Source organism: Eurosta solidaginis, chromosome 4 (assembly GCF_040869045.1).
Source record: "Eurosta solidaginis isolate ZX-2024a chromosome 4, ASM4086904v1, whole genome shotgun sequence".
Lineage (NCBI taxonomy): Eukaryota > Metazoa > Arthropoda > Insecta > Diptera > Tephritidae > Eurosta > Eurosta solidaginis.
The window spans coordinates 138,363,241-138,388,378 of record NC_090322.1 but is presented as its reverse complement, the minus strand read 5'-3'; the positions used below and the strand labels follow the sequence as shown (position 1 = coordinate 138,388,378).

At 38.7% G+C, this 25,138-nt stretch overlaps 1 protein-coding gene across 1 annotated transcript in view; it reads right to left on the bottom strand.

Annotated features, from left to right (window-relative positions):
- Nucleotides 1–25,138, bottom strand: part of LOC137250385 (uncharacterized) — a 244,203-nt gene that overhangs the window by 74,628 nt on the left and 144,437 nt on the right. Inside the window, exon 11 of the mRNA XM_067783058.1 lies at nucleotides 2,152–2,169. Within this exon, the coding sequence (XP_067639159.1) occupies nucleotides 2,152–2,169 (18 nt within the window). The remainder of the gene's footprint in view (nucleotides 1–2,151; nucleotides 2,170–25,138) is intronic.

Sequence of the window (25,138 nt, the reverse complement as noted above, 5' to 3'; positions counted from 1 at the left end):
GGAGCTTTATCGTTGCTCCCCAACGATTCTCTAAGTAGCTAGATCTAAGTCACCGTTATTTTTGGTGTATGTGGTATCACAACGGACCTCCGTGCTGTCCAAGTGAGCTATCCTTATCAGGGCAGCTACCACCCAACCTATCCTATCCTAGGAAAGGTTTTGTTTGTATGTATTTAAGGGAATCAACGTATTGGTGATTTCCGAAAGATCCAGGGGTTTGCCTCAAAGTCTCGCGGATCGTTCAAAAAATTTCAAGAGCGGCTCCTTCCGGAGGGCCTGTCCTTCATTCACTTACTCCAGGGAGGCTTCGAACCTAGCCCCCGTCTAAGGGACTGGTATTGCTGCGTCTGCTGAAAAAAATTTAAGTACCTAAAATGGTCACAATTTTGTCGGTACGGGTATATTTAGGTGTCCGATTAGGCATTTGTCGGAACCGGCCGGATCGGGCCACTGCAGCATATATCCCCCATACAACCAATTTTTCAGATAAGAAGCTTTTCGTAATTAATGCCCCATTTTAACAGCTAGAGGCTTCAAATTTCACCAAATGCTTACGTATAGAGCATTCATTGTTGTGTGCAAAAAATGTATATATCGGAGGGGAGGTATATATAGACATTTATCCCATACAACCGATTGTTCAGATAAGAAAACGGCTACCTCCCTAATCTCTCGAGTTTTTTCGCCTCGCGAAACCTGGCATTATCACCGACTAAATCTTTCGCGACCTTATTTACAATATGGACGTCCCAAATGTCGACCATTTTGAACATCCACGTCGATGGTACTACGCTACCGACTGTCCTACACCCCAAAATCTTGGGTGTAACGTTTGATCAGGATCTACATTTTGGTTAGCACGCAGCCGCAATTTGTTCCGAGAATTAAGAGCCGTAACAAAATCCTCAAATCCCTCGCTGGCAGTACCTGTAGTTTCAGAACATCTCCGGTCTAACTTCTAATACTCGTTATCGACGCGATTTCTTTAAATTATTGTGGTCACGCACAAAGGCGACTTAAAAAAATAAAAAAAAAATAAATAAATGTAAGGCGCGATAACCTCCGAAGAGATCTAAGGCCGAGCTTCTCTTCCAATTTGCGTCGTGCTCCTCTTGATTTTTCCCTACAAATTGGCCGGACGGGACCTACATGTTTTTATGCCGACTCCGAACGGCATCTGCAAGGCAGATGAGTTTTCACTGAGAGCTTTTCATGGCAGAAATACAATCGGAGCGCTTGCCAGACACTGCCGAGGGGTGACCCCGCTTAGAAAAATTTTCTTCTAATTGAAAAATCTTATTTCTAAAATTTTGATGTTGCTTTGCCCGGGAGTTGAACCCAGGGAATACGGTGTGATAGGCGGAGCACGCTACCATCACACCACGGTGGCCACCAAAGGCGACTTACGGTTGCTATTAATGGTCTTTTAATACTCATGGCTCTCATGGCACTATTTTAACGATGAGCACCAACGCTGGCCTATTGTTAATCGCGCCAAAGGGGGCCTCTAGTTTTTTCCCGTAGTACGAACAGTAGCAATCCTGTTCACCACCAGTCGCTAACACGTCTCCTAAGCTTCATACACCATGCCAGCACAGAAGCTATAGCACTGCGACTTCCAACTCATACCTTCGTGAACGTCACCAGAAGCACTATGTATAGCTCCGAAGACTTTCTAACGGATTTTTTTTTCTTGCGCTATACTGCCGGGCTCTACCTGAGAAACACCTTGAAACGTTAGGGAGTAACTATTCGGCCAAGGATGCCGCCCTCGAAATTATAAGCAGTCCAAGTAGATATTAATGCGTAACCCATGGGTGAAAATGATATAATCTTACATAATTTAAATTTTACAAGGACCCTGGTTCCTTTTTTTTTTTTTTTAATGTATACCAAAATTTGCAGACGTTTGTGTTCGAAACATTGATTTCAATAGTATTCGCTAAACCAAAACGATATTTTAGAACGAAAGTCGACCGATTTTAAGTTGAAAGATGTTAAGGTCATACGCTCAGTTCAAACTTTTGTTTTCCGGCCTTTTGATACAAGAATTCATTATGAATAACCGCGTATCTTCAGTTTTCAAACTAGTTCGACTGACCACTAGAGTAGTAGCACACCAGGTCATTTGTTCGACTGTCTGGGGAAAACTGTTGCTTCGCCACTTTTCTTGCGAAGGACAAAGCCTCACCTGGTAAATATATGTGCCTACGTATTCACATATGTAACAGGAGCCGAAAAGTGTAAGTGATATTTAAACTTGGTTGATAGGCTAGAATCACTGTGATTCACTCCAAGGGACTAGTTGGGATAGGGCCGTCAAATTTAGGAAATGGCAAAACGGAAGACTTGGGTGTGGAATGATGAAGTGTGAAAATCAAAATTAACACATCAGACGCTATTTTAAAGTTTCGCAAATAAACAACAGATGTTTGAATATAAGGTCAAGTGATTTTTCAAACCCTTCTATCTTCAACTTAAGTATGAGGTGAGAATCATTTCAAAGGAGAGTTTAAACCCCTGGCACGTACTTACTAAAGGATTTTGCATAACTGATTTCACTTATTATTTACGCCAATAGGAATACAGAATTTTTTTAAAAATCAGTATTTTTTTCGGGTAACTTGCTTTTTTAACAACTTAAGGACAATTTCAAACATGTTTGACTTGGGTCATTTTATTTGAATTCATTGTTCCTTCTTAATTTTTGTAAAAACTTATGCGACGTGAGCATTTAAATTTTTTATATGATTTTTCTTTTAGTGTTTTGTTTTAATAACTTGATGAATTGGGTGATGCAAAATCCGTGGTAAGCTGGCATTGAAAGCGCCTATTTTTTTAAATTACTTTTAAACGGATAGAAAGAGTTTACATTACGCAATTGGATTCTTATAACTGGCAGTGACGCGCCTCCGTTGATACCCCTTTCGACCATATCCGTCCAATTTTCGACATGAACAATAAATGGCCTAGACAGTCTTTTAAATGAGTAGAAAATATAGTACTGCGTCGGACGACGCCGCCGCCGCCGCCGCGCCGATATTTTTGACATTCGGCGGCGGCGTGAAAAAAACGGCGAAATTCGGCGGCGGCGTATATCTCTACTTCAAACACGGCCACTTTCGCCTTGTAGACGCCGCAGTGATCGAACAAGCATTGATTGCCGCTAAAGGCCGAGCTCGTGGCAAAATTCTTACCCCTTCTATCTAGCTTGGATCTAACTGTGAAAAAGTTTACCAAACTTTCTCGGCATAATAGTTTCCCAACCCAGTGCCCTCTTTTGATAATATGAGTGTTGAACAGCGGGCAGAGTGTCTATCGTGCTAGCGACGAAGTCAAACATGGTCATATTGATGAAGTACCCATAACCTTATATCCCGCGTGTCGATATCCTATTGCCACCCGGACAGCTGTCATGTTGGCTAAGATGTTAACTGGGTACATATTCAGCTTCCGTTTAATGGCTGTGTAGGTTGTGGAACTACGCTCTTTCAACCAACTTCAATCGCTGAACGGCTTACATCCGTTTCACAATGGAAAAAGTTTATAGCTCTGTCACACAATAACAAAGTATTATACAGACAATGTAACACAATCGGAAGGAGTTTACGAATTGGCCAACGATAGCAGTACAAGGCTACCGAATTTATCCTAGCCCTTTCTTTCACATTCAGCTTCAATAAAAGGGGGTTCCGTTTTCCAAGAATAGACAGCTTAACCGCACCACACACCACTATGTTGCGACCTCCTGGTGTCCCCAGGCTATTCAGATATTATATTATATAATATTGAATAAGGCGTCATGGTTCGGCCCTTACCTCAAAAATCTTACCAAAAGTCACTTGAGTTTTAGCTAGGGAAAATCTGATAGCGTATTCAGATTCAGCACATCCAAACGCATCGGAATAAATGTTTTATTTTTTTAACAAACCTGGCCTTTTTCAGACACAAAACTTCATACTAAGAGGATTTTGCCCAGTCCACAAGAAGGGCAAAAGCAAACTGAGCCAAGTTCTTTGTATCGCGTTAACATAAAATCCTCTCAAATGTATTGTGCGAAAGATTGAAGCCGACCGTGAATTGAAACTTATCAGTGCGGATTCAGACTTGGTAAATCTAGCATCGACCAGATTTTCACTGTGCGGCAAATCTTGGAAAACACCTGAGAAAAGTGAATCGACTCACATTACCTCTTCGTGATGACTATATGCCGCTATGCCTGAATTTCCCAGCAAAGCTTATACGGCTGTGCAAAATGAGGCTCAGCAACACCATCAGCTCAGTCAGAATCGGGAAAGACCTCGCCAACTAAACAGCGTTTCAGAGAAAGCTGACTCCGTATCGTGCGATTTTTTTAATAAGATGCTGGTAAAAATTATACTAGCTTCAAAATTTACCCGCTCTGGAACAAAGTTTTAAAATAGCAAGTAATTATTGGCGTATGCTGACGACATGGACATCATCGGCCTAAACACCCGCGCCATAAGTTCTGCTTGCTCCAAACTGGAAAAAGAAGCGAAACAAGTAAGGACGGGACTTCATACCTTTCATGAATGGGGCTGAACAATAATCTTGTCCCGTTCGTAATCTCCAAATAATCGGATGTATAAGATAAGAAATATATAGTGAACAGATGTACATACTTAAACGATTTTTAAGATAAATATAAAATAAACAAGTAAGGAAAGCTAAGTTCGGGTGTAACCGAATATTACATACTCAGCTGAGAGCTTTGGAGACAAAATAAGGGAAAATCACCATTTAGCAAAATGAACCTAGGGTAACCCTGGAATGTGTTTGTATGACATGTGTATCAAATGAAAGGTGTTAATGATTATTTAAAACGTAGTGGGCCTTAGTTCTATAGGTGGACGCCTTTTCGAGATATCGCAATAAGGGTGGACCAGGGGTGACTCTAGAATGTGTTTGTACGATATGCGTATCAAATTAAAAGTATCATTTTCACAGAAAACTGTTATCGTCATAGAATCTATGTCCCTACCAAATTACACAAGGATTGGTAAATTTTTGTTCGACTTATGGCATTAAAAGTATTCTAGACGAGTTAAATGAAAAAGGGCGGAGTTACGCCCATTTTGAAATTTTCTTTTATCTTTGTATTTTGTTGCACCATATCATTACTGGGGCCGAATGTTGACATAATTTACTTTTATACTGTAAAGATATTACATTTTTTGTTAAAATTTGACTTAAAAAAAAGTTTTTTTTTTTAAAGTGGGCGTGTTCGTCATCCGATTTCGCTAATTTTTATTTAGCGCACATATAGTAATAGGAGTAACGTGCCTACCAAATTTCATCATGATATCTTCAACGACTGCCAAATTACAGCTTGCAAAACTTTTAAATTACCTTCTTTCAAAATTGGTCGTTGCCACGCCCATTGTCCAAAATTTTTCTAATTTTCTATTTTGCGTCATAAGGTCAACGCACCTACCAAGTCTCATCGCTTTATCTGCCTTTGGTAATGAATTATCGCACTTTCTCGGTTTTTCGAAATTTTCGATATCGAAAAAGTGGGCGTGGTTATAGTCCGATATCGTTCAGCGATCTGATATGAGTGCCCAGGAACCTACATACCAAATTTCATCAAGATACCTCAAAATTTACTCAAGTTATCGTGTTTACAGACGGACGGACATGGCTAAATGAATTTCTTTTCACCCAGATCATTTTGATATATAGAAAGCTATATCTATCTCGATTAGTGGATTACCGTTATGCGAACAAAGTTAATATACTCCTGAGATCTGCTCAGCTGAGTATAAAAATGGCAAAAAAACCCCTTATCTGAACGATCGGTTGTATGGGATATATATTATATATAGCTCCGATCGAAATGATTTTTACAGGAAATCTTCTATGATATACTAGAATATATATAGCAAGTTTCACGTTTTATATTTGAAACTAAGTGAGAAATGGCCAAAAATCTTTCTATCTGAACGATCGATTGTATAGGATATATACTATATATAGCTCCGATCAAAGTGATTTTTTCAGGATATCTTCTATGATATATTAGAATATATATCACCGAGTTCAACGATTATACTTTCTAAATTGCGGCAGGAATGACCAAAATCGTCTTATCTGAACGATCGGTTGTATGGGAGATATATGTTATAGTGGTCCGATCCTACCGGATCCGACAAATGTCTAATGTAATACAAAAATACATCCTTGTGCCAAATTTCATTGAGTTTTCTCAAAACTTGAGTGACTAGTTTGCGTTCAAACAGACAGACGGACGGACGGATGGGCATGGCTATATCAACTCAGTTCGTCGCCCTGATCGATTCGGTATACTTAATGGTGAGTCTATCTTCTATATTTCTCAACGTTACAAACATCGGACCAAAGTTAATATACCATTTCATGTTCATGAAAGGTATAAAAAAGTGTTTGACGGTGAATGAGGACAAAACGAAGTACCTGCTGTCATCAAGCAAAGAGACGGGTTAGGGGGTTGGTTAGAATATACCCGCGGTAGGTATGCCTGCCGTAAGAGGCAACTAAAATACCGGATTCAAGGGGTTTGTGTACCGCAGCCCTTTCAGGTTGCCAGCGCAATACATAGCTTCTCCAACCACAATTGTCAACCTCACCTATCCGTGACCCAATGCCTTCGGGGAGTCTCCTTATCGCTACAACAACAACAACAGCGCATTTGTGCTAAGGCAACCACGCCACTATTGGCATCCATAATTTCGAAATATTAAAGGTTTTCGTTTATATGGGAACAAGAATTATTTAAAACAAACAACAACGTCAGTCTAGAAATCCAGCGAAGTGTCACTCTTGCAAACAAATGCTAGTTTGGATTGAGTAGGCAATTGAAAGGTAAAGTCCTCTATGGGCAAGTCACTTATCATGCCCATCCTGCTAAATGATGCAGAAACATGGACCAGTAAACCCAACGAAGAAGCGACTGAGCACCAATAAAGTTAGTTAGAAAACCAAAAACACCCACAACAGGTAAAAAAAAATGACCCAGAAGACTACTATCAAGACCGCCATTGGTCCGAAATTCAGAAATAAATAAAAACTCAACGTTTTTCAAAGTTACTTGAATTTGTAAATATAGTTTTTATAATTTTTCGTTCATATTTTCGAAATTATTCGATGATTAAAAATTTATTAATTATTTTAATCCAAATCAAATATTATTTAAAAGTTTCACAAAATTATAATTTACGTGTATATGTATGTTCATAAGTTTATATATATGTACATTAGACTGGGTCGATTTATTAACCGATATCATGTATACCCTGTCCAACCCAAAAATATACGCTAAAAACATCGACAACGTTTTTAGCTGATATTTTTGGGTCGGACAGGGTAAACACATGAACATTTTTAGTAGGTCATGAAAAAAACCTTAAAAATCAAAGTCGAAAAAAAGTAAAAAAAAAATGCAATTTCGCAGGCTCGAAAATTTTTGTTTGGGTGTGCGTTGTGGAACTTTTTTTCCTGAGCCCAAATCCTATCGAAAAATCGATGGCGCGATATCGGTTCATAAATCGACCCAGTCTAATATATATATATATTTTTTTCATATATCCCCAATTAGAACTTCACATTTTTTCAAGCAGTATTTTGAAATTTTTTCGTTCACAATTCTTTTATAAATAAAAAGTGCTGACATAATTTTTATCAATTTTTTTTTTTTTTTGAACTATCTTTTGTCGTATTTCTTGGTTTCCTTTGAGAATTTTTAATTAATAACAATTTTTATCCTTTATTTTGAATTTTTTTTATTATTTTTATTTATTTATTTTGAACACATATTTTTTTATTGTATTATTATTTTTGTTTCGCATATAAATTTTTTTTTTTTTTTCAAGGAGATTTTTGCTGATTTGTGAGGTTTCGTTTATTTTTGTTTTTTGGAAACACTTTGAAATCAAATTTTTAATACACGCATACATACATATGCATAGTACATATATATACCCATATGTTATTATGTGCCTGGTATGCTCTTAATATGTTTATATACATATATATATATATATATATATATATATATATATTTTACACACAATTTCTATTTTCGCATAGCTAGCGTAGTATAATTTTGTTTTTATTCTGCACTTCAGCCAAATACACAAAATATTTAGTTCACAATTTAGTTTATTTCGCGTAATTTTCCGTTTTTCACGCTCTGCACAAATTTGTACTGGCAGCCGCAACGGCAGAAAATAAACTGAATAAATTCTCCTGAAGAAAGTTTCAGACATTCGTTATTTTTGGAAACACATAAAATATATATATTATCAACGTTTTGATGCGCGTTCATAGTGATGCGAAAAATTATGGCATTATCATAAATTAACGGCAGCACTGAGAAATGTAAACTAGGCCGTTTCAGAAAAAAAATTGTTTTTGATGTGTAAACATATTTGATTATGGTTGGGGGAATACTTAATGTTAGCATAAGCGTGATGGTAAGCGTAAGCGTAGTCTATGTAAATCGTATGCTATATGTACGATATATGTAGAATGTAATTGCAGGCGCAGTGTGTGGTATTGGAAAATTGTATGGATACAAGAGAATGTAAGCGTATGTGTAGTAGTAGCGTGCATATGAGCGAAAGCACACAGCAACTCAAAGCAAACATGTCCCTATGCGTATAGTTATAAACTAAAATCTCTGAGCATAGTATATACAATTTTTATGCATGCAAGTGCACGAAAATATGTATACACCAAGAATACTCCACAAACGAAACGATACCATTTCGCTGTGTTAAAAATCAAAAAATCGTTATGAAACGTTCGCCCTCAAAAGAGATTTACGGCGATTTTACGCGTCCGCGTTCCTACTAAAATAACTTGATTTACTTAACAAAAAAAAAAAAATTATATTTAGGAGCGGTTTTGTTTATTTGTACATATTCAGGGAAATCAACGTTTTGGCCATTTCGGACCTCCCAACCGGGGCAACCCGTTCTACATACTGGAGTGAACCGGGGTTTTTGCCAGGACTTATGGCTGACATTTCAATGTAACGCGGCTCAATTTCTCGCTGATGTTTCAAAAAATTTCATCTCAGGAGTAGCTCCTTGCGAAGGGACTCTCCTTCTTTCACTTACTACAGGGACATGCTTCGAAACTAACCCCGGTACTGTTGCGTCTGCCGAAAAAAAAAAACAAAAACCTAAAGTTGTTACACTTCTGTCTATATATCTTGTGCAAACCGAAGGAGATGTTCTAAGCTAACTCCTAATAATTGTCGTCGAAGCGATTTCTATCAATCATTTGTTCACGCCCAAAGGCGACTTAAGGGCCGCTGTTCAAGGTCTATTAATAATCATGATTCTTGTGGCACATTTTTGACGATTGGCATAAATACTGGCCTATTTTTCATCGCGTTAAATGGCGCTTCCAGTTTTTTCGGCTGTTTTTATGAGCTACAATTTCCGAAGTTCGAACAGTAACAATACCGACCACCAGTCGCTACCGCGCCTCCTGGCTGTCACACCGTATGGCAGCACAGAGCCTACAGGACTGCGACTTACTGACGGATGTTTTTGTTGCGCCATGCTGCCGAGCTACATAGCCCACAAGAGACTATGCGAATCACCATGTACTATACTTCTTTATGCTAAGACTGTATAGAACCCTAGATAAAATTTGTAAAATGTAGGGCAAAATTTGCTGAAGTATATGTTCAGAACATTGATTTTAAGAGTGTTCTGATATTTTAAAATGAAAGTCGATCAATTTTAAGTTTAAGGATGCTAATGGTGAAACCATGTCAGAACCAGGTGAACCAGGAACAGATGACAATCGGAAATCAGCAGTACGATTTTGACATTTGTCCATCGATTTCAAAAACAAAATACATGGAGCTTTTATTTATGTTTATATGTAGGTCATAGTGCTGCTACCTTGTATGGTTCCGCCAATGGTTATACGTTCAGTCCAAAATATTTGTAACTTCAGTTTTGCGACTGGTTCGACTGTCCACAACGTTAGGGTAGTAACACGCCCGGTTATTTCTTCAACTGTCTTGGGAAAACTTCGGCTTTATCACTTTGAGTCTTCTTGGGATGGTCAGAGCCTCATCTGGTAAATATTTTGTGTCAACATATTTACATTTTTAACAAAAGCCGTAATGTGTAGGTGATAATCAATCTTGCTTTGAATAGGCTATAATCGATATGATTCACTCCAAGGGACTAATTGTGGATAGGGCCGCCATCTTCAAGAAGTGCGAAACCGGAAGAATGGGTTTTTGTAACAATGAGTGTGAAAATCGAAATTAACTATTCATACGCTATTTTATAGTTTCACAAATACACAATAGAGTGATTTTCCAAACCCTTCTCATACGTATGTATATCTTCAACTTAAGTATCAGGTTAGAATCATTTCGAAGGGATATTTAAACTCAATTGAGTCTCTGGCCGAAAGCTTGAGGGTTGGCAGCAATGGCTTGGAGCAACTGTAGAACAGCTGTGTTCGAGAAGAAGTTATACGATGGTAACCCTTTTGAGGAAAAGGTGCGTGAACATCGCCGCCGCGTCGATATTTATGACATTCGACGGCGGCGGCGTGCGGTAAACTCTAATAGAGACGTCTGTAGTGGTTGCTACTGAGCGATGTCTAGTTAATGCTAATTGTTCAAAATAGCTGAAGAGTCGTTCAAAACGCCTCTTTGCATACTCTGCCATCAGCCACTGTGTATGTAAAACTATTTATTTTCACAAATTACATTCCAAGCAAAATGCACCCATGCATATATGTATATTCACATATGTATGTACTAGAGTTGGATTTTTTAGTTCAATGAAAAGATTAGCTCACTTCTATTTCGTTCAGTCCATCGAACTAGTTCTTTTGGCTCTTAGTTCGGCCACCTAATTGAACTATTGTTCAACCAATTGAACTAGTTCAATAGCTGAATTCGGAAGTCAAATCTACTCACTCCCGGATTTAAACATCATATATGCCGCCAGCAACACTTACATATGTAAATTCGGCAGTACTTGCATTTCATTTTCTTTGCTTCACGACTTTATTTAAAGTGCTTGCATATTTCACTTCGCTTTGGCATATGAAACAAATCATTATTTATTAAGCACACATTTTTCTAGTTAAATTTATGAAAGCAAAATGGAAACACTATTACATTTAAAAGGCTAAACTTCTAAAATAAATTGTAAAACTTCACAAAATGACAATATGGCGGTAAACATCGCGAAATTTGATCAGCTGTTTTAATTTTGACAAAGAAGTGAGTACATTTTGAAATTTTAATCTGCAAAGTTGCCACATAAAAGTTTAGTTCAATTTACTGAACGAACTAGCGCACTAGTTCAATTAAAAGATCTAGTTCTTTCGTTCTTTAGTTCAACAGATTGCCAAGCCTAGTATGTACATATGTGAAACACTTAAAAATGTTTGCCATAAACTCCCCCCGTACAAATACAATAGTATAAAACACTTTTTCCCTGACCGTCACAAAACTTTTTGCACGCAGTGTATACATAAATAAGTACATATAATATGCATGCAGCCGTTCTCCACAGAAAATTTACACAAAAAAACAAAAAAAAAATTGGTTTTAAAAATTTTCAAAAATTTTCAAACGTAAAAATAGTGTGATCATTGCTATTTTCGTCACGATTCGTCCATTTCGGTGGCTGTTTCGGTTTGTCGTTGTTTGTAGAAATGATGCCGAGAGATGCGCTCGTTCATTTGGTTTATCTTCAGCGTGCTTAAGACACTCGCTCAGGTATATATCAATACAACAACTACACACAGGTTATGGCATAAAGGTGTCATTCATTAATTGTATTTCAAATTTCACAATATATACATATATATTTTTATTATGTATGTATAAGTAGTAGATATGTATATAAATTCTTGAAGAATGATTAAATAATCGTTTTTAAAAAACGCCATTAATTAATTTATTTATTTTTTTTTTTTTCACTTTATATTTTTAATACACAAACTACAATTCACAAATTTCTTCACACATTTCCCGAAGGAATTAAGTTAGCTGATAAATTGGCACAGTACCTTTCTGGACTAAAATTATTTCTATTATTGCAAAGATGTACATTAATGTACTACATTTGTATGTGTAGTTACATATGTATATAATTTTGTCAGCTGTTTGTATTCACTTTTATTTTCCAGTATTTACCTTTAAAACTTAAATCATAAGCGCGAACAACTCCACCTACGAGTGTGTACTAACTTAGCTAAGCGCATAAATTGTTGCAAGAAGCTGGCCAGCAGCTGTTAGCCAATAACACTATGCGGCACCAGAGTACCCTTACATTAATACACAAGTATACGCTATGCGTTAGGGTGGTATTCGATTGTCAACTTTTCTGTTATCAGATAAAAAGAAAGGCGTGAGTACTAAGTACTCGTAAAGTTCGATGCGTAAACATACAAGTGTATGTACCTCGGGGTACGTCGCAGAAATGTGTGCTATAGACATATTAGCAAAAGAAGCAGCGACGATTTATCAGGATCAAAACTCACGTGATGAAGCACGAGAGCTAAGCGTGCAGAACTGGCAGCTCAGGTGGAATGCCTCAACAAAGGGACGCTGGACACACCGTTGTATCCCAGATATTAATATATGGATATCTAGAAAGCACGGGGAGGCAGATTTCTACCTCACGTATGCTTTAAGGAATATTTGCACCGATTCAATCACGACCCTAACAACATATGCGATCACTGTGGTGGCGATACAGCAGAAGACGTTTACCATGTATTTTTCGAGTGTCCTAGGTTAAATAGCTCGAGATGCAAACTACGCAGAATTTTTGGAGAGGATTGCACTCCTGAAACAATTGTTGGATGCATGCTACAAAGCAAGGTAAAATGGTCCGCGGTATGCGATGTAATAGCGGAAATAATGAAGTGTCTACGAAGTCTGGAAAGGCTGCGGCGCAGCAGCGAACATGGAACAATCGAGTTTTGTGGGTGAAGAACAAACTGCAAAGGTAAAGGGGATCGAGCTGAGCACGTATTGGATGCAAGGCCTCCTACAATTAGCGGCGTCAGAATGATAAAATAAAAAAGACCGGAATATATGTAGGTAATGTAATAGTAAACCAGGCGAAGGGGTATTCCATCCCATTTCGACCAATTTTGAACCCGACCTCTTTAGAATTGGCTGAAAGTTTTTCTTCTTCAAAAACGGTGTCCAACTCAAAATAAGTTATGAATTTAAAAAAAAAAACGGTGTTTTTTTTTTCAAAATGCTATAACTTTTTCAAAAATTGACCGTCTGGGATCTTTTTTTTTAAATTTGTTTTTAAATGTACTTTTCGGAAAAAATACAAAAAAAATTTTAAAGTTTTTTTCAATTAAATAAAAAAAAAACAAAAAAATCGGCCCACTCTGGGATTAGTGGGGATGATTGCAGAATTGATTGAAGTTTTTTAGGAGAAAAAAAAATGGCGAAATTCGAAAAATCTTGAAAAACTGAAAAATTGCAAAAAAAACTTTAAAAATTGTTTTGTATTTTTTCCGAAAAGTACATTTAAAAAAAAAAAAAAAGATCCCAAACGGTCAATTTTTGAAAAAGTTATAGCATTTTGAAAAGAAAAACGGTGTTTTTTTAAAAATTCATAACTTTTTTTGAGTTGGATGAAAAAATTTGAAAAAAATCTGAAAAACGTCTTTCGTAAGCTAGAAAAAGAAGAAAAAATTTCAGCCAATTCTAAAGGGGTCGGGTTCAAAATTGGTCGAAATGGGATGGAATACCCCATATATACATATATATAAAAAAAAAAAAAAAAAAATAAAAAATAAAAAAAACAACAAAAAAACCCTACAATACAAGTAGTCGAACGCACAAACATGCCACAAGCACTGTATGCACAGTGTTTAATGTATTCTTGGAAATATTCGTAGAAGTGGTATGTGTCAAGCACATTGAGGTAGTAAGCAGGGCGTGCCAGTCCCAGCTTTAACTATACCGCGGGACTATCAAAGTACAGCAACGTGACCCCGACAGACGTAGAGCTTAGTGCTCAACCTGCCTCCCGATGGAATACTGGACGGTAGTACCGGGGGGGTAAATGGTACTTTAGACGGTAGAAGGTTTAGTGCGGTTAAAGTCCCACACTGACTATGAGGCTTTCGATGCTTCCTCCTCGTAAAAAAAACCGGGGTTGAAGTTAAACCAAAACAGTGGTACCTTTAACAAATAGTTTCGGGCTTTTTGAGAAGAATTTCGTCGGTTTATTATCGGGAACAATCGATGGTCACAAGTGATATGTTATTATCGGTTTATTATTGAAAGCGTACAAGTTTTATTATCCTTGAATTTTCGATTTGTTATCAACTTGTCATCATCTTTTTATTGGTTTCTTATCGGCTTGTTATCGTAGGGTTACACATGTGTTATCGAGTCGATATTGCAGTTTTATCGGTATCTGTTTCATAAAAAACTGATAGATCTTCGGTAACAAATTGTTATCTGCCGTTTACAAATTGGTGACACTCCGGTAAGAAATCTTCAACTTTTCGATAACAAATCTATACTCGGTAACAAATTAGTAGCACTCCGATAACAAATCTATAAGTTTCCGTAATCAATTTGATATCCTTTTGATAACATAACGATAGCTTACCCGGTAGTAACAAATAGCTTTTTAATAAAAAAGATCGACAATTTTCTCAGACAAGAAATTAATAAAAACCGATAAAAAAATTTCGATAAAAAAATTGGTAACACTCCCATACGAAATCGATAGTTTTTCGATTAAAAATGGATTTAATTTAATTTTATTTTATTTTACTTTATTTAATTTTTATTTTCATTTTATTTTACTTTTTTTTAATTTCATTTCAGTCCATTTTTTTTTTCAATTTTATTTTACTTTTCCTTTTAATTTCATTTCAGTCCATTTAATTTTTTTAATTTTATTTTGCTTAACTTTTTTTGCTATTAAGAAAATATAAAGTTGTAAAATATCAAAAATAGTAGCTGCAATCTTCTTCGTGAAAAACGAGTTTCGTCTTGAAATGTGTAACATTTGAGCCGAAGACCTCATGCAGAAATTAGTATCGATCCATTCATTATTCCGTTGTTGTTGTTGTTGTTGTAGCAGTTCGAGTTAATGGTATTTCTTCTTATTTTTTCTTATGGCTGAAGTGCCAGATATCTTCATAGTTCTTGCGGACATTACTTCTTAACTCCCCGGGAGGCACGAACTCTTCAATCAGATGTCTGTTGGGATATTCAGGTTTCTGGGTATTCAGCATAAGCTGTTTGTGCAGCATTTCATTTCTTCCCTCTGTGGGGAATATTCTCGCCTCACTGATGATGATCTGGAGACTTAAGAAGATATCCCATGGTAGCCGGAGCGACTCGGGCCTTTTCCCAACCAATGGCTGTTATTTCAGTGTAATCCTTTTTAATTTGATACGCCCTTACCACAAATTATCATTCTCCAAGCAGATTTTTGGAGCCGGACAGCTCCATATTCTCCTGCTCCGGGAAAGTGTTGAGCCGAACTCCGGTCCAGAGAAATGGTTTTGCTGCGTATGCCGAAAGCGAATCTTTTTAGGACGGTCACACTCATGTCAGTGTGTCACGCGTAAAAGATGGTTGCATCGAACGGTGTGTTCTGGGCTAGATCCCAAGATTCGTCGACCGCATAATTTCCACAAAACTTTTGTGGCTCCTTACTGTTCAACCCCCAGGGCGTATTCTAGTCTATGCCTTAGCGCCAAATGACGTTGCGCAATACCAAGACGACTCCCTTTCCTGCGATTTCTTTTACACAATACTATATTATCTAAGAACGTACAATTACTGGCGTATGCTGATGATATTGATATTATTGGCCTAAACAAATGCGCTGTGAGCTGTGCCTTATCTGCATTAGATAAAGAAGCAAGAAACGTGGGTCTTACGGTTAATGAGGACAAGACTGTTGCTGTTACCCAAGAATGAATCGGCGCACTCACGCCTTAGTAGCCACGTCATTCGTGAATTCGATACCGTGAAGCATTACGCCTATTTGCGAACCAGCATTAACATCAAAAACAATGCCAGCTTAGAAATCAAACGGAGAATAACTCGTACCAACAGGTGCTACTTTGGACTGAGTAGGCAATTAAAAAGTAAAGTCCTCTCTCGACAAACAGAAAGCACGCTCCACAAATCGCTCATCATACTTATCCTGATGTATGTCTCGTAATCTTGGACGAGAGTGGATGAGATGACTCTCTTTGGAGCGTTTGAGAGAAAAGTTGTCCGGATGATTTATGACCATGTTTGTGATACCGATGGCGAATATCGAAGGAGGTATAATAAAGAATTGCATGAGCTTAACGCAGTTATGATGATAAGGCAGCGGATAAACCCCAAAGGCTTAGCTGACTAGGTCATGTTACGCGAATTTACTAAAGCGCTCTGGCCAAGAAAGTATTTCAGTCAACAACGCCGTCGGAAACCAGAGGAAGGAGAGACCTCCACTGAGTTGGGAGTGGCAGGTGCTCCCAATTGGCGATTTTTACTGTAAATATTGAAAATATCGAGCTCCTAAAATATTGAAACATTTGCAGCTCATGCTTAGTTTTCGAAATGGCAGTGGTTATTTTCGTCCAAAAAATCATCATACATTTGTTTGAAAATTGTCTTAGTACGACAAAGATAAAAGCAGTGAGTTATTTGATATTCGCAAAATTAAAATTTCCATATCGCGCCACTAAATTTAAAAGAGGGAAATCCGAGGAAAGACCGAATCAAACACCCTAATGTAAGCAAATTTACTTTATTCTTTACATATATGTAAAAACATTACCGTGCAGTGCAAAAAGTATACAGAACAATAAACTTGGGTCAAATTTATTTAATATTCATCTCAGCAGGTGTGATTTCATAAGGTCTCTTTGTTTTCATAAGTAATAATTGCGGTTTTTTGCATTTGCTATTCCAGAGCAGCAGTAGCAACGAAAAATATGCTCTGATATTGCTGCCACTCTGAACATGAACAGAGCAGAGCCGTAGCATAAAAAAGTTATAGCAGTTTGGGAAATATAGAACAAATTGTAGACCAAGAGTGACGTTTTTTGGAACGATTTTCCTTCATCCTTTGTCAAATAAAGGAAAAACACCATGTAGGAAAATGAGCCTAGGGTAACCGTGGAATGTGTTTGTACGAGATGGGTATCAAATGAGGGGTGTTAATGAGTATTTTATTAAGGGAGAGGGCTTTAGTTCTATAGGTGGACGCCTTTTCGAGATATCGCTGTAAAGATGGACCGGGGGTGACTCTAGAATGTGTTTGTACGATATGGGTATCAAATTAAAGGTATTAATGAGGGTTTTAAAAGGGAGTGGCCCTCAGTTGTATATGTGAAGGCGTTTTCGAGATATCGACCAAAATGTGGACCAGGGTGACCCAGAACATCATCTGCCGGGTATCGCTAATTTATTTATATATGTAATACCACGAACAGTATTACTGTCAAGATTCCAAGGGCTTTTGATTTCGCCCTGCAGAACTTTTTCATCTTCTTCTACTTAATATGGTAGGTGTCACCCCCATTTTACAAAGTTTTCTCCAAAGTTATATTTTGCGTAAAAAAACCAATCCAATCACCATGTTTTATCCCTGTTTTCGTATTTGGCATTTTTTTTTCATTTTTCGAAATTTTCGATATCGAAAAAGTAGGCGTGATTATAGTCCGATTTCGTTCAGCTTAAATAGCGATCTGAGATGAGTGCCCAGGAAATTGCATACCAAATTTCATCAAGATACCTCAAAATTTACTCAAGTTATCGTGTTTACGGACGGACGGACGGACGGGCGGACATGGCTATATTTTTCACCCAGATCATTTTGATATATAGAAGTCTATAGCTATCTCGATTAGTTTATGCCATTACGGGGTACCATTATGCGAACAAAATTAATATGCTCTGTGAGCTCTGCTAAGCTGAGTATAATAAAATTCTAGGCAACTTGTTCAATGGGGACAAGACGAGGTACTTCCCGTGACCCAAGAAAGAATCGGCGCATTATATCTTTCATGAATAAAATAAATAAATGTAAGGCGCGATAACCTCTGAAGAGATTTAAGGCTGAACTTCTCTTCCAATTTGCGTTGCAATCCTTTTAATTTTTCCTACAAATTGGCGGGCCGGGACCTACTCGTCTTGTGCCGACTCCGAACGGCATCTGCAAGGTAGATGAGTTTTCACTGAGAGCTTTTCATGGCAGAAATACACTCGGATAGCTTGCCAAAAACTGCCGAGTGCCGACCCCGCTTAGAACAATTTTCTTCTAATTGAAAAACCTTGTTTTTAAAGTTTTGATGTTGCTTTGCCCGGGGAGTGAACCCAGGATCTTCGGTGAGGTAGGCGGAGCACCATCACACCACGGCTGCCGCATGAATATGAAATGGTATATTAAGTTCGGTCCGAGATGAGATAAACCCATCAATAAATATACCCAAAGGATCAAGATGACTTACTTACTTACTTAATTGGCGCTTAACCGTCTAAACGGTTATGGCCGTCCAACAAGGCGCGCCAGTCGCTCCTTCGCTCCGCCAACCGGCGCCAATTGGTCATACCAAGGGAGTTTAAATCGTTTTCCCTCGCCCTCTACCTCTGCTTCCATAGGCGGGTTCCGATAGAAACACTTTCTTGGCCGGAGCATCATCTTTCATTCGCATAACATGGCCTAGCCAGCGCAGCCGCTGCGTTTTAATTCGCTGGACTATGTTGATGTCTGCGTATAGCTCGTACAGCTCATCATTAAATCTTTTTCGGTACTCGCCATCGCCAACGCGTAGAGGTCCATAAATCTTTCGAAGAACTTTTCTCTCGAACACTCCCAAAGCCGCTTCATCTGCTGTTGTCATGGTCCATGCTTCTGCCCCATATAGCAGGACGGGTACGATAAGTGACTTGTAGAGTATGATTTTCGTTCGCCGAGAGAGGACTTTACTTTTCAATTGCCTACCTAGTCCAAAGTAGCATTTATTGGCAAGATTTATTCTTCGCTGGATTTCAGTGCTGATGTTGTTGCTAATGTTGATGCTGGTTCCCAAATAAACGAAGTCTTTTACTATTTCGAAATTATGGCTGCCAACAGTAGCGTGGTTGCTAAGGCGCATATGCGCTGACTCTTTGCTCGATGACAGCAGGTACTTCGTTTTGTCCTCATTCACCATCAAACCCATCTTTACCGCTTCTTTTTCCAGCTTGGAGTAAGCAGAACTAACAGCGCGGGTGTTTAGGCCGATGATATCAATGTCATCAGCATATGCCAGTAATTGCACGCTTTTATAGTATATTGTTCCAGTGCGGTTAAGTTCTGCAGCTAGTATAATTTTCTCCAGCATCAAATTAAAGAAATCGCACGATAGGGGGGCACCCTGTCTGAAACCTCGTTTAGTTTCGAACGGCTCGGAGAGGTCCTTCCCAATTCTGACTGAGCTGATGGTGTTGCTCAACGTCATTTTGCACAGCCGTATAAGTTTTGCGGGGAAACCAAATTCAGACATAGCGGCATATAGGCAGCTCCTTTTCGTGCTGTCGTAGGCGGCTTTAAAGTCGACGAAGAGGTGATGTGTGTCGATTCTCTTTTCACGGGTTTTTTCCAAGACTTGGCGCATTGTGAAAATCTGGTCGATGGTAGATTTACCAGGTCTGAAGCCGCACTGATAAGGTCCAATCAGCCGGTTCACGGTGGGCTTCAATCTTTCGCACAATACACTTGAAAGGACCTTATATGCGATATTAAGAAGGCTGATTCCACGATAGTTGGTGCATTTTGCAGTATCCCCCTTCTTGTGGACTGGGCAAAGAACACTTAGATCAAGATGACAGCTGAGTTTATTTAACCATGTCCGTGTATCATTCTGTTCGTTTGAACGCAAACAAGTCCCTAAATTTTTTGAAATATCTTGATTAAACTTGGTGAGCGAGTATATTTCGGTGTCCGTGTAATCATATGTCGGAACTGACGGGATCGCATGACTATAGCATATACATATCTCCCATACAACCGATTTTTCGTACAAGAGAAATTCTCTGCTGACATCTAAGGCATACATCGTTTTTTGGTAAAATTATCAAGATATATACAATACATATTTCATACAGCTGACTGATAGCTCATTTCGTGAAAGGTATGGGGTCTTCGACAAGGCCAAAGACAATCATGTGAAAACTTATTTTAAGATGATTTCACATTCGCCACGTGAACGTTACGCACATTTTTTTATTATTCTCTGGAGAGTCAGTCAGAGAGGCAGTCTAACGTAGGCGTATATATGTGTTGCAAACTCAAGCAGTGTTAGATTAAGAGCTGCATGGTCCACGCAGTAGCGGGGAAAAATAAGATTCCTCACCGTTAAGGTAGGTTGAATTGGCCGGTTCGTGATGACCTCGCATAGACTGAATGAGTCCAGAGTGTTACCTGAAGCTTGTTCAACGACCAAACTGAAAAACCGTACCTGAAACCAGAACCTTTGTTATAAAATAGCTTAGCCCTCTTGATAAATACTAGAAGCTTTCTAGGACCTATTTTATTTGCTTCTTCTAGATCTAATAGCTGTGCCACTCCTAATAGCTGGAGTGTTAGCCTGGTAAGTGCCGGGCATGAGCACAATGTGTGCTAGATCGTTTCCTCCTCCTACGCTATGACTGAGAAGGCCCTTTTTAAAAGCATCTGACGCCAGAAGGCAATGTCCAGTCAGAATACCCATAACGAGTCTACGGTACCCTCTTTTCAATGATAAGAGTAACTTTGTTAGTCTAAGGTTGTAAGGCCTGCACATGATCCTCAACACTTTGCCGACCTGCGCTTAGTTCCACGCTTTTCCTGCTTGGTTCATCATGTGCACCTCTCACTTTCTTTCAAGCTCGCCCAATTTGATTGGGACGTTGACTGTATAAGTTTTAGGCTATATATAGTCACGGCTACTACTTCGACATGAAAACCATTACAGGGAGCTGGCAGTTTGTTAGATCTGTTTATTTGTAGTACACCGCAGATTCTACTCCTCGCGTTACTTTGGAACTATCGGTGTACATTTGTATAGCCTCGTGTGCCATTTCAGCGCTCTTGCGCCAACTTTTCACCTCTATTGTGGCTCTAACCCATCGAAGTGCAGGTAGGGAACCATTCGCCCAAAATTTGATGAGGCTTTACCACTATATCCGTACCGTCTACACTAGGGTGGCCCAAAAAAACTAACTTCAAAAATTCACCCTGGGCACCCCTCCATTTTTTTAGAATGGGGTTCAATATACCTCTGTAATTTTTTTTAGATTTTTTGATGGATGGGAAAAGGGTGCTCAAAGAACCCAAAGTTTCACGATTGATAACAAAAAGTCGAAAAAATAAAAAATCCTTATTTTAATAATTATTTTTGTTTCTTTGTTGCAGGTGTTTTAAATATCTAAAACAGATGCTGAAAAATATCATCAATAAGATCTAGATTGACAAAACTTAATATTAATACGAAATAATTCTCATAACTGTACCCAAAGTTATACCTGTTTTAAACATTTAATCGATAACTAATGAGAAACCATGGCGTCCAATTCTCCTGCAACAAGGCAGTCTGACCGTATTTTCCTTTTGGGTATTACAGATGTGGAATCTCTATTAAGACTAAATCAACTACCTACTAATCGGCAAGTGCTTTTGCGTTTTCACTGGCACTTGTAAAAATTTAACTTAGTGCGTAGTGCAAGTCATATGACAGTTGAGGAGGTAACTCATTTATGGTGAAGAGCTCTCATACCAACAAGATTAATTAAACACTGCGTTGATAAGATTGGGAAACTCCATTCAAAGTCTTTGTTGCTAAAAAAAATAAATCTCGTAATTCAAAACATTAAAAAGCTCGTGAACATGAATTTACATCTGAGCTTGACTCTTTATTTGGTATAGCTCATGCAGATGCTTCAACTTGATAAAGATTGAAGAAGGCCGTAAATTTCTAGCAGATCAGCGAGACCATCAAAAAATGGCTATGACTAAAGTTGACAAAAACTTAGCCAAAAAGGAGGAAAGAACTTTTAAAAGATTTAACGAAGATGAAGAGAAAAGACGAAAAGCCCAGCTCTTAGAAACAACACCTAGTACCTCCAAAGGGACATCTTCAATGTATGAGCCTTATTTCGAAATTAGACTTTCTAGTGACACTTCCTGTTCCTCTGAAGATGAAGAATATCCAGTTTCAACTTTTGTAAAGAAGAGCTCCCGGTACCATATCACTGACCATCATGCTAATGAACCGAGCAGTGACAAACCTGTGAAAGCTGCTAAGCAAAACTTGCCTTCTAAGCATGTGATAAGCTCTTTAGACCGCAATAAAGTGTCTGATAGAGAAGCCTTGAGATTGATGGTCCCAATCACAGCAGCACTGAGCCAAGACCCTAGCTCGTTGCCGCTATCACGCAGCACCATTCAACGCCAAAGAAAACAAGGGCGAAAAGCTATATTTGAGGAAATAAAGCAATCTGTTTCTTTTAATGATCCAGTTATAGTTCATTGGGATGGTAAGATTTTTCCCGATATTTTGAGCATTTAAAAAGTAGATCGTTTGCCAGTATTAGTTTCTGCAGACGGTAAGGAAAAATTGTTTGGAGTACCAACACTTGTAAGTGGCACTGGCGATAACTCAGCTCATGCAGTATATGACGTACTAACAGAATGGGATTTGGAGAAAAATATAGTCGGTATGTGTTTTAACACTACAGCTGTCAATACAGGGTTGAAAAATGGAGCTTGTGTTTTGCTGGAACATAAAACTGGCAAAGATCTATTACGGCTAGCATGCAGGCATCATATTTTAGAGATTCTTCTCAGTAAGATATTTACTCTTTGTTTTGGACCATCCAGCTCTCCTGAGAATCCCTTGTTTAAAAGGTTTCAGACAGCATGGCCATCGATTCACTTAAATAACTTTAAACCATTGGAAAAAGCTACTGGCAATGACAATTTAAAAGTGAATGCAGTAAATTCTTTATTAGATATCGTAATGAAGAAAACCAAATCCAGAGACGAATTAACTCCATGTAATCACTACTAGGTCTGGGTCATTCTCTAGATAACGTTCATTGGATAGCCTTACACCGTGCTCGCTGGATGGCAAAACTCTTATACGCCATCAAAATCTTCTTGTTTCGTGAGGAAGATGGTTTTAAAACCACACAAAGTGAAAAATCACAGCTAGAACGCTTTGTGAAATTTGGAATGCTTGTATATGTGAAATATTGGTTTGGGAAGAGGTGATTCGTCACTTTTAAGTGACCAAGCCAAATTGGCCGATTTTGCCAATCAAAGATCTTTGCAGGTGTTAAAGAAAAGTTAAAGATAAAATCAACGTTTTTAAACACAGATCCAAATGCATGGAACATCAATCAGAATTACGTTGGAGGGAAACAAATCGTAAGAAACCTGAAAGTTGTTAATGATATTGCTGAGCGTGGAGTCAAACTCTTTGAAGACTTCAATAAGCTTCGAACAAATGATGAAGAAGAGAAGCAGTTGCTCCTACAAGTGGTAGAAGCTAATAGAAAGCGGGTTCCGACAAAAACGACAAAGAGAGCAGTTGTTAAAATCTTGGGGTGGGCAACTTCAGAGAAATAAGCCATGTTTTTTTATCCCACTTTATTATTATATAATATTGCGTTATTTATTAACATTATTATATAAAATAAATGACTTTATTACTTCCTACGTAGTTGTACTTATTTTAAAAAAAATGACCAAAACTGCGGATTTTTTAATTTTTTCCTTAATGTTATATGCCGCGGTTCAAGCAGCTCACTACTGCCGGTCGCGTGCGGCCAAGTATCCAAGCCGCTAAACATGCATTTATCGGTGAGCTAATGTGAGAAGGCGAAAACCTGGCTAAGACACTCTGACATAACCGGTTTAAGGGCTAGCCGGGGGGAGATCTCATCGGCAGCGTCTGTACACCTCTAGGTGCGGCTGCAAGCGGGCGTCTGTCTTGGAGCAAGCGGCTTGCTATATAAACGTGCAAGTAATATTTTCACCCCCGCTGGGCGGGTTGTGCCCTGGGCTTGGGACCCGCCACGTAAAACCATACTCCAATGAAATATAACAACAAGCCTCGGATAAATACACACTCTATTGATCACGACCATGGCAAACGTTTGAAGGACAATGAATTGGGGCATGCACCTGGAACGTCCGCTCCCTGAATGGGATTGGTGCAGATGCCCGGCTGGTTGATGTCCTCGTCAAAGCAAAATCTGACATCACCGCCATCCAAGAAATGCGTTGGACGAAGCAAGAAAGAAAGAAGATCAAAAATTGTGACATCTATTGGAGTGGCCATACGAATAAGCGCAGTTTCGGCGTCGGATTCGTGGTGGGAGAGAGACTTTGTCGCCAAGTTCTGGCGTTCACACCAGTGGACGAACGTCTCGCCGCTATCCGAATAAAAGCAAACTTCTTTAACATATCATTCATCTGCGCCCATGAGCCGACAGAGGAGAAAGACGATGAGGTGAAAGACACTTTTTATGAACAATTAAAACGCACATACGAGCGCTGCCCCCGTCACGATATAAAAGTCGTGCTTGGTGACTTTAACGCCAGGGTGGGCAAAGAAGGTGTTTTTGGCCCTACAGTCGGAAAGTTCAGCCTACACAATGAAACTTCTCCTAAAGGACTGAGGTGCCGGTGCTCGAAACATGGTCATATCCAGCGCGAGGTTCATGCATAAAAAGATACATCAAGCTACATGGCTGTCTCCTGATCGAAATACTCGCAATCAGATCGATCACGTTGTGATAGACGGACGAAATGCCTCCAGTGTTTTAGATGTGCGCACGATCCGAGGACCTAGCATCGACTCGGACCATTATCTCATAACACAAGGAAAGCTAGACATCGAAAAGCTTCAATCACAGCAGACTGCCAATGATTTCGCAACTCGACTCTCACACCTGCTCTCTGAGAGCACAACTCATCCTGAAGGAATACAGGAGCCTTGGGAGCATATCTCCAAAGCATTTCGTACTGCCGCCGAGGAAAAAATTGGTTACCGGCGGCCACGAAAAAACAACTGGTACGATGAAGAATGCCGCGATGTAACCGAAAGAAAAGACGCTGCCTAC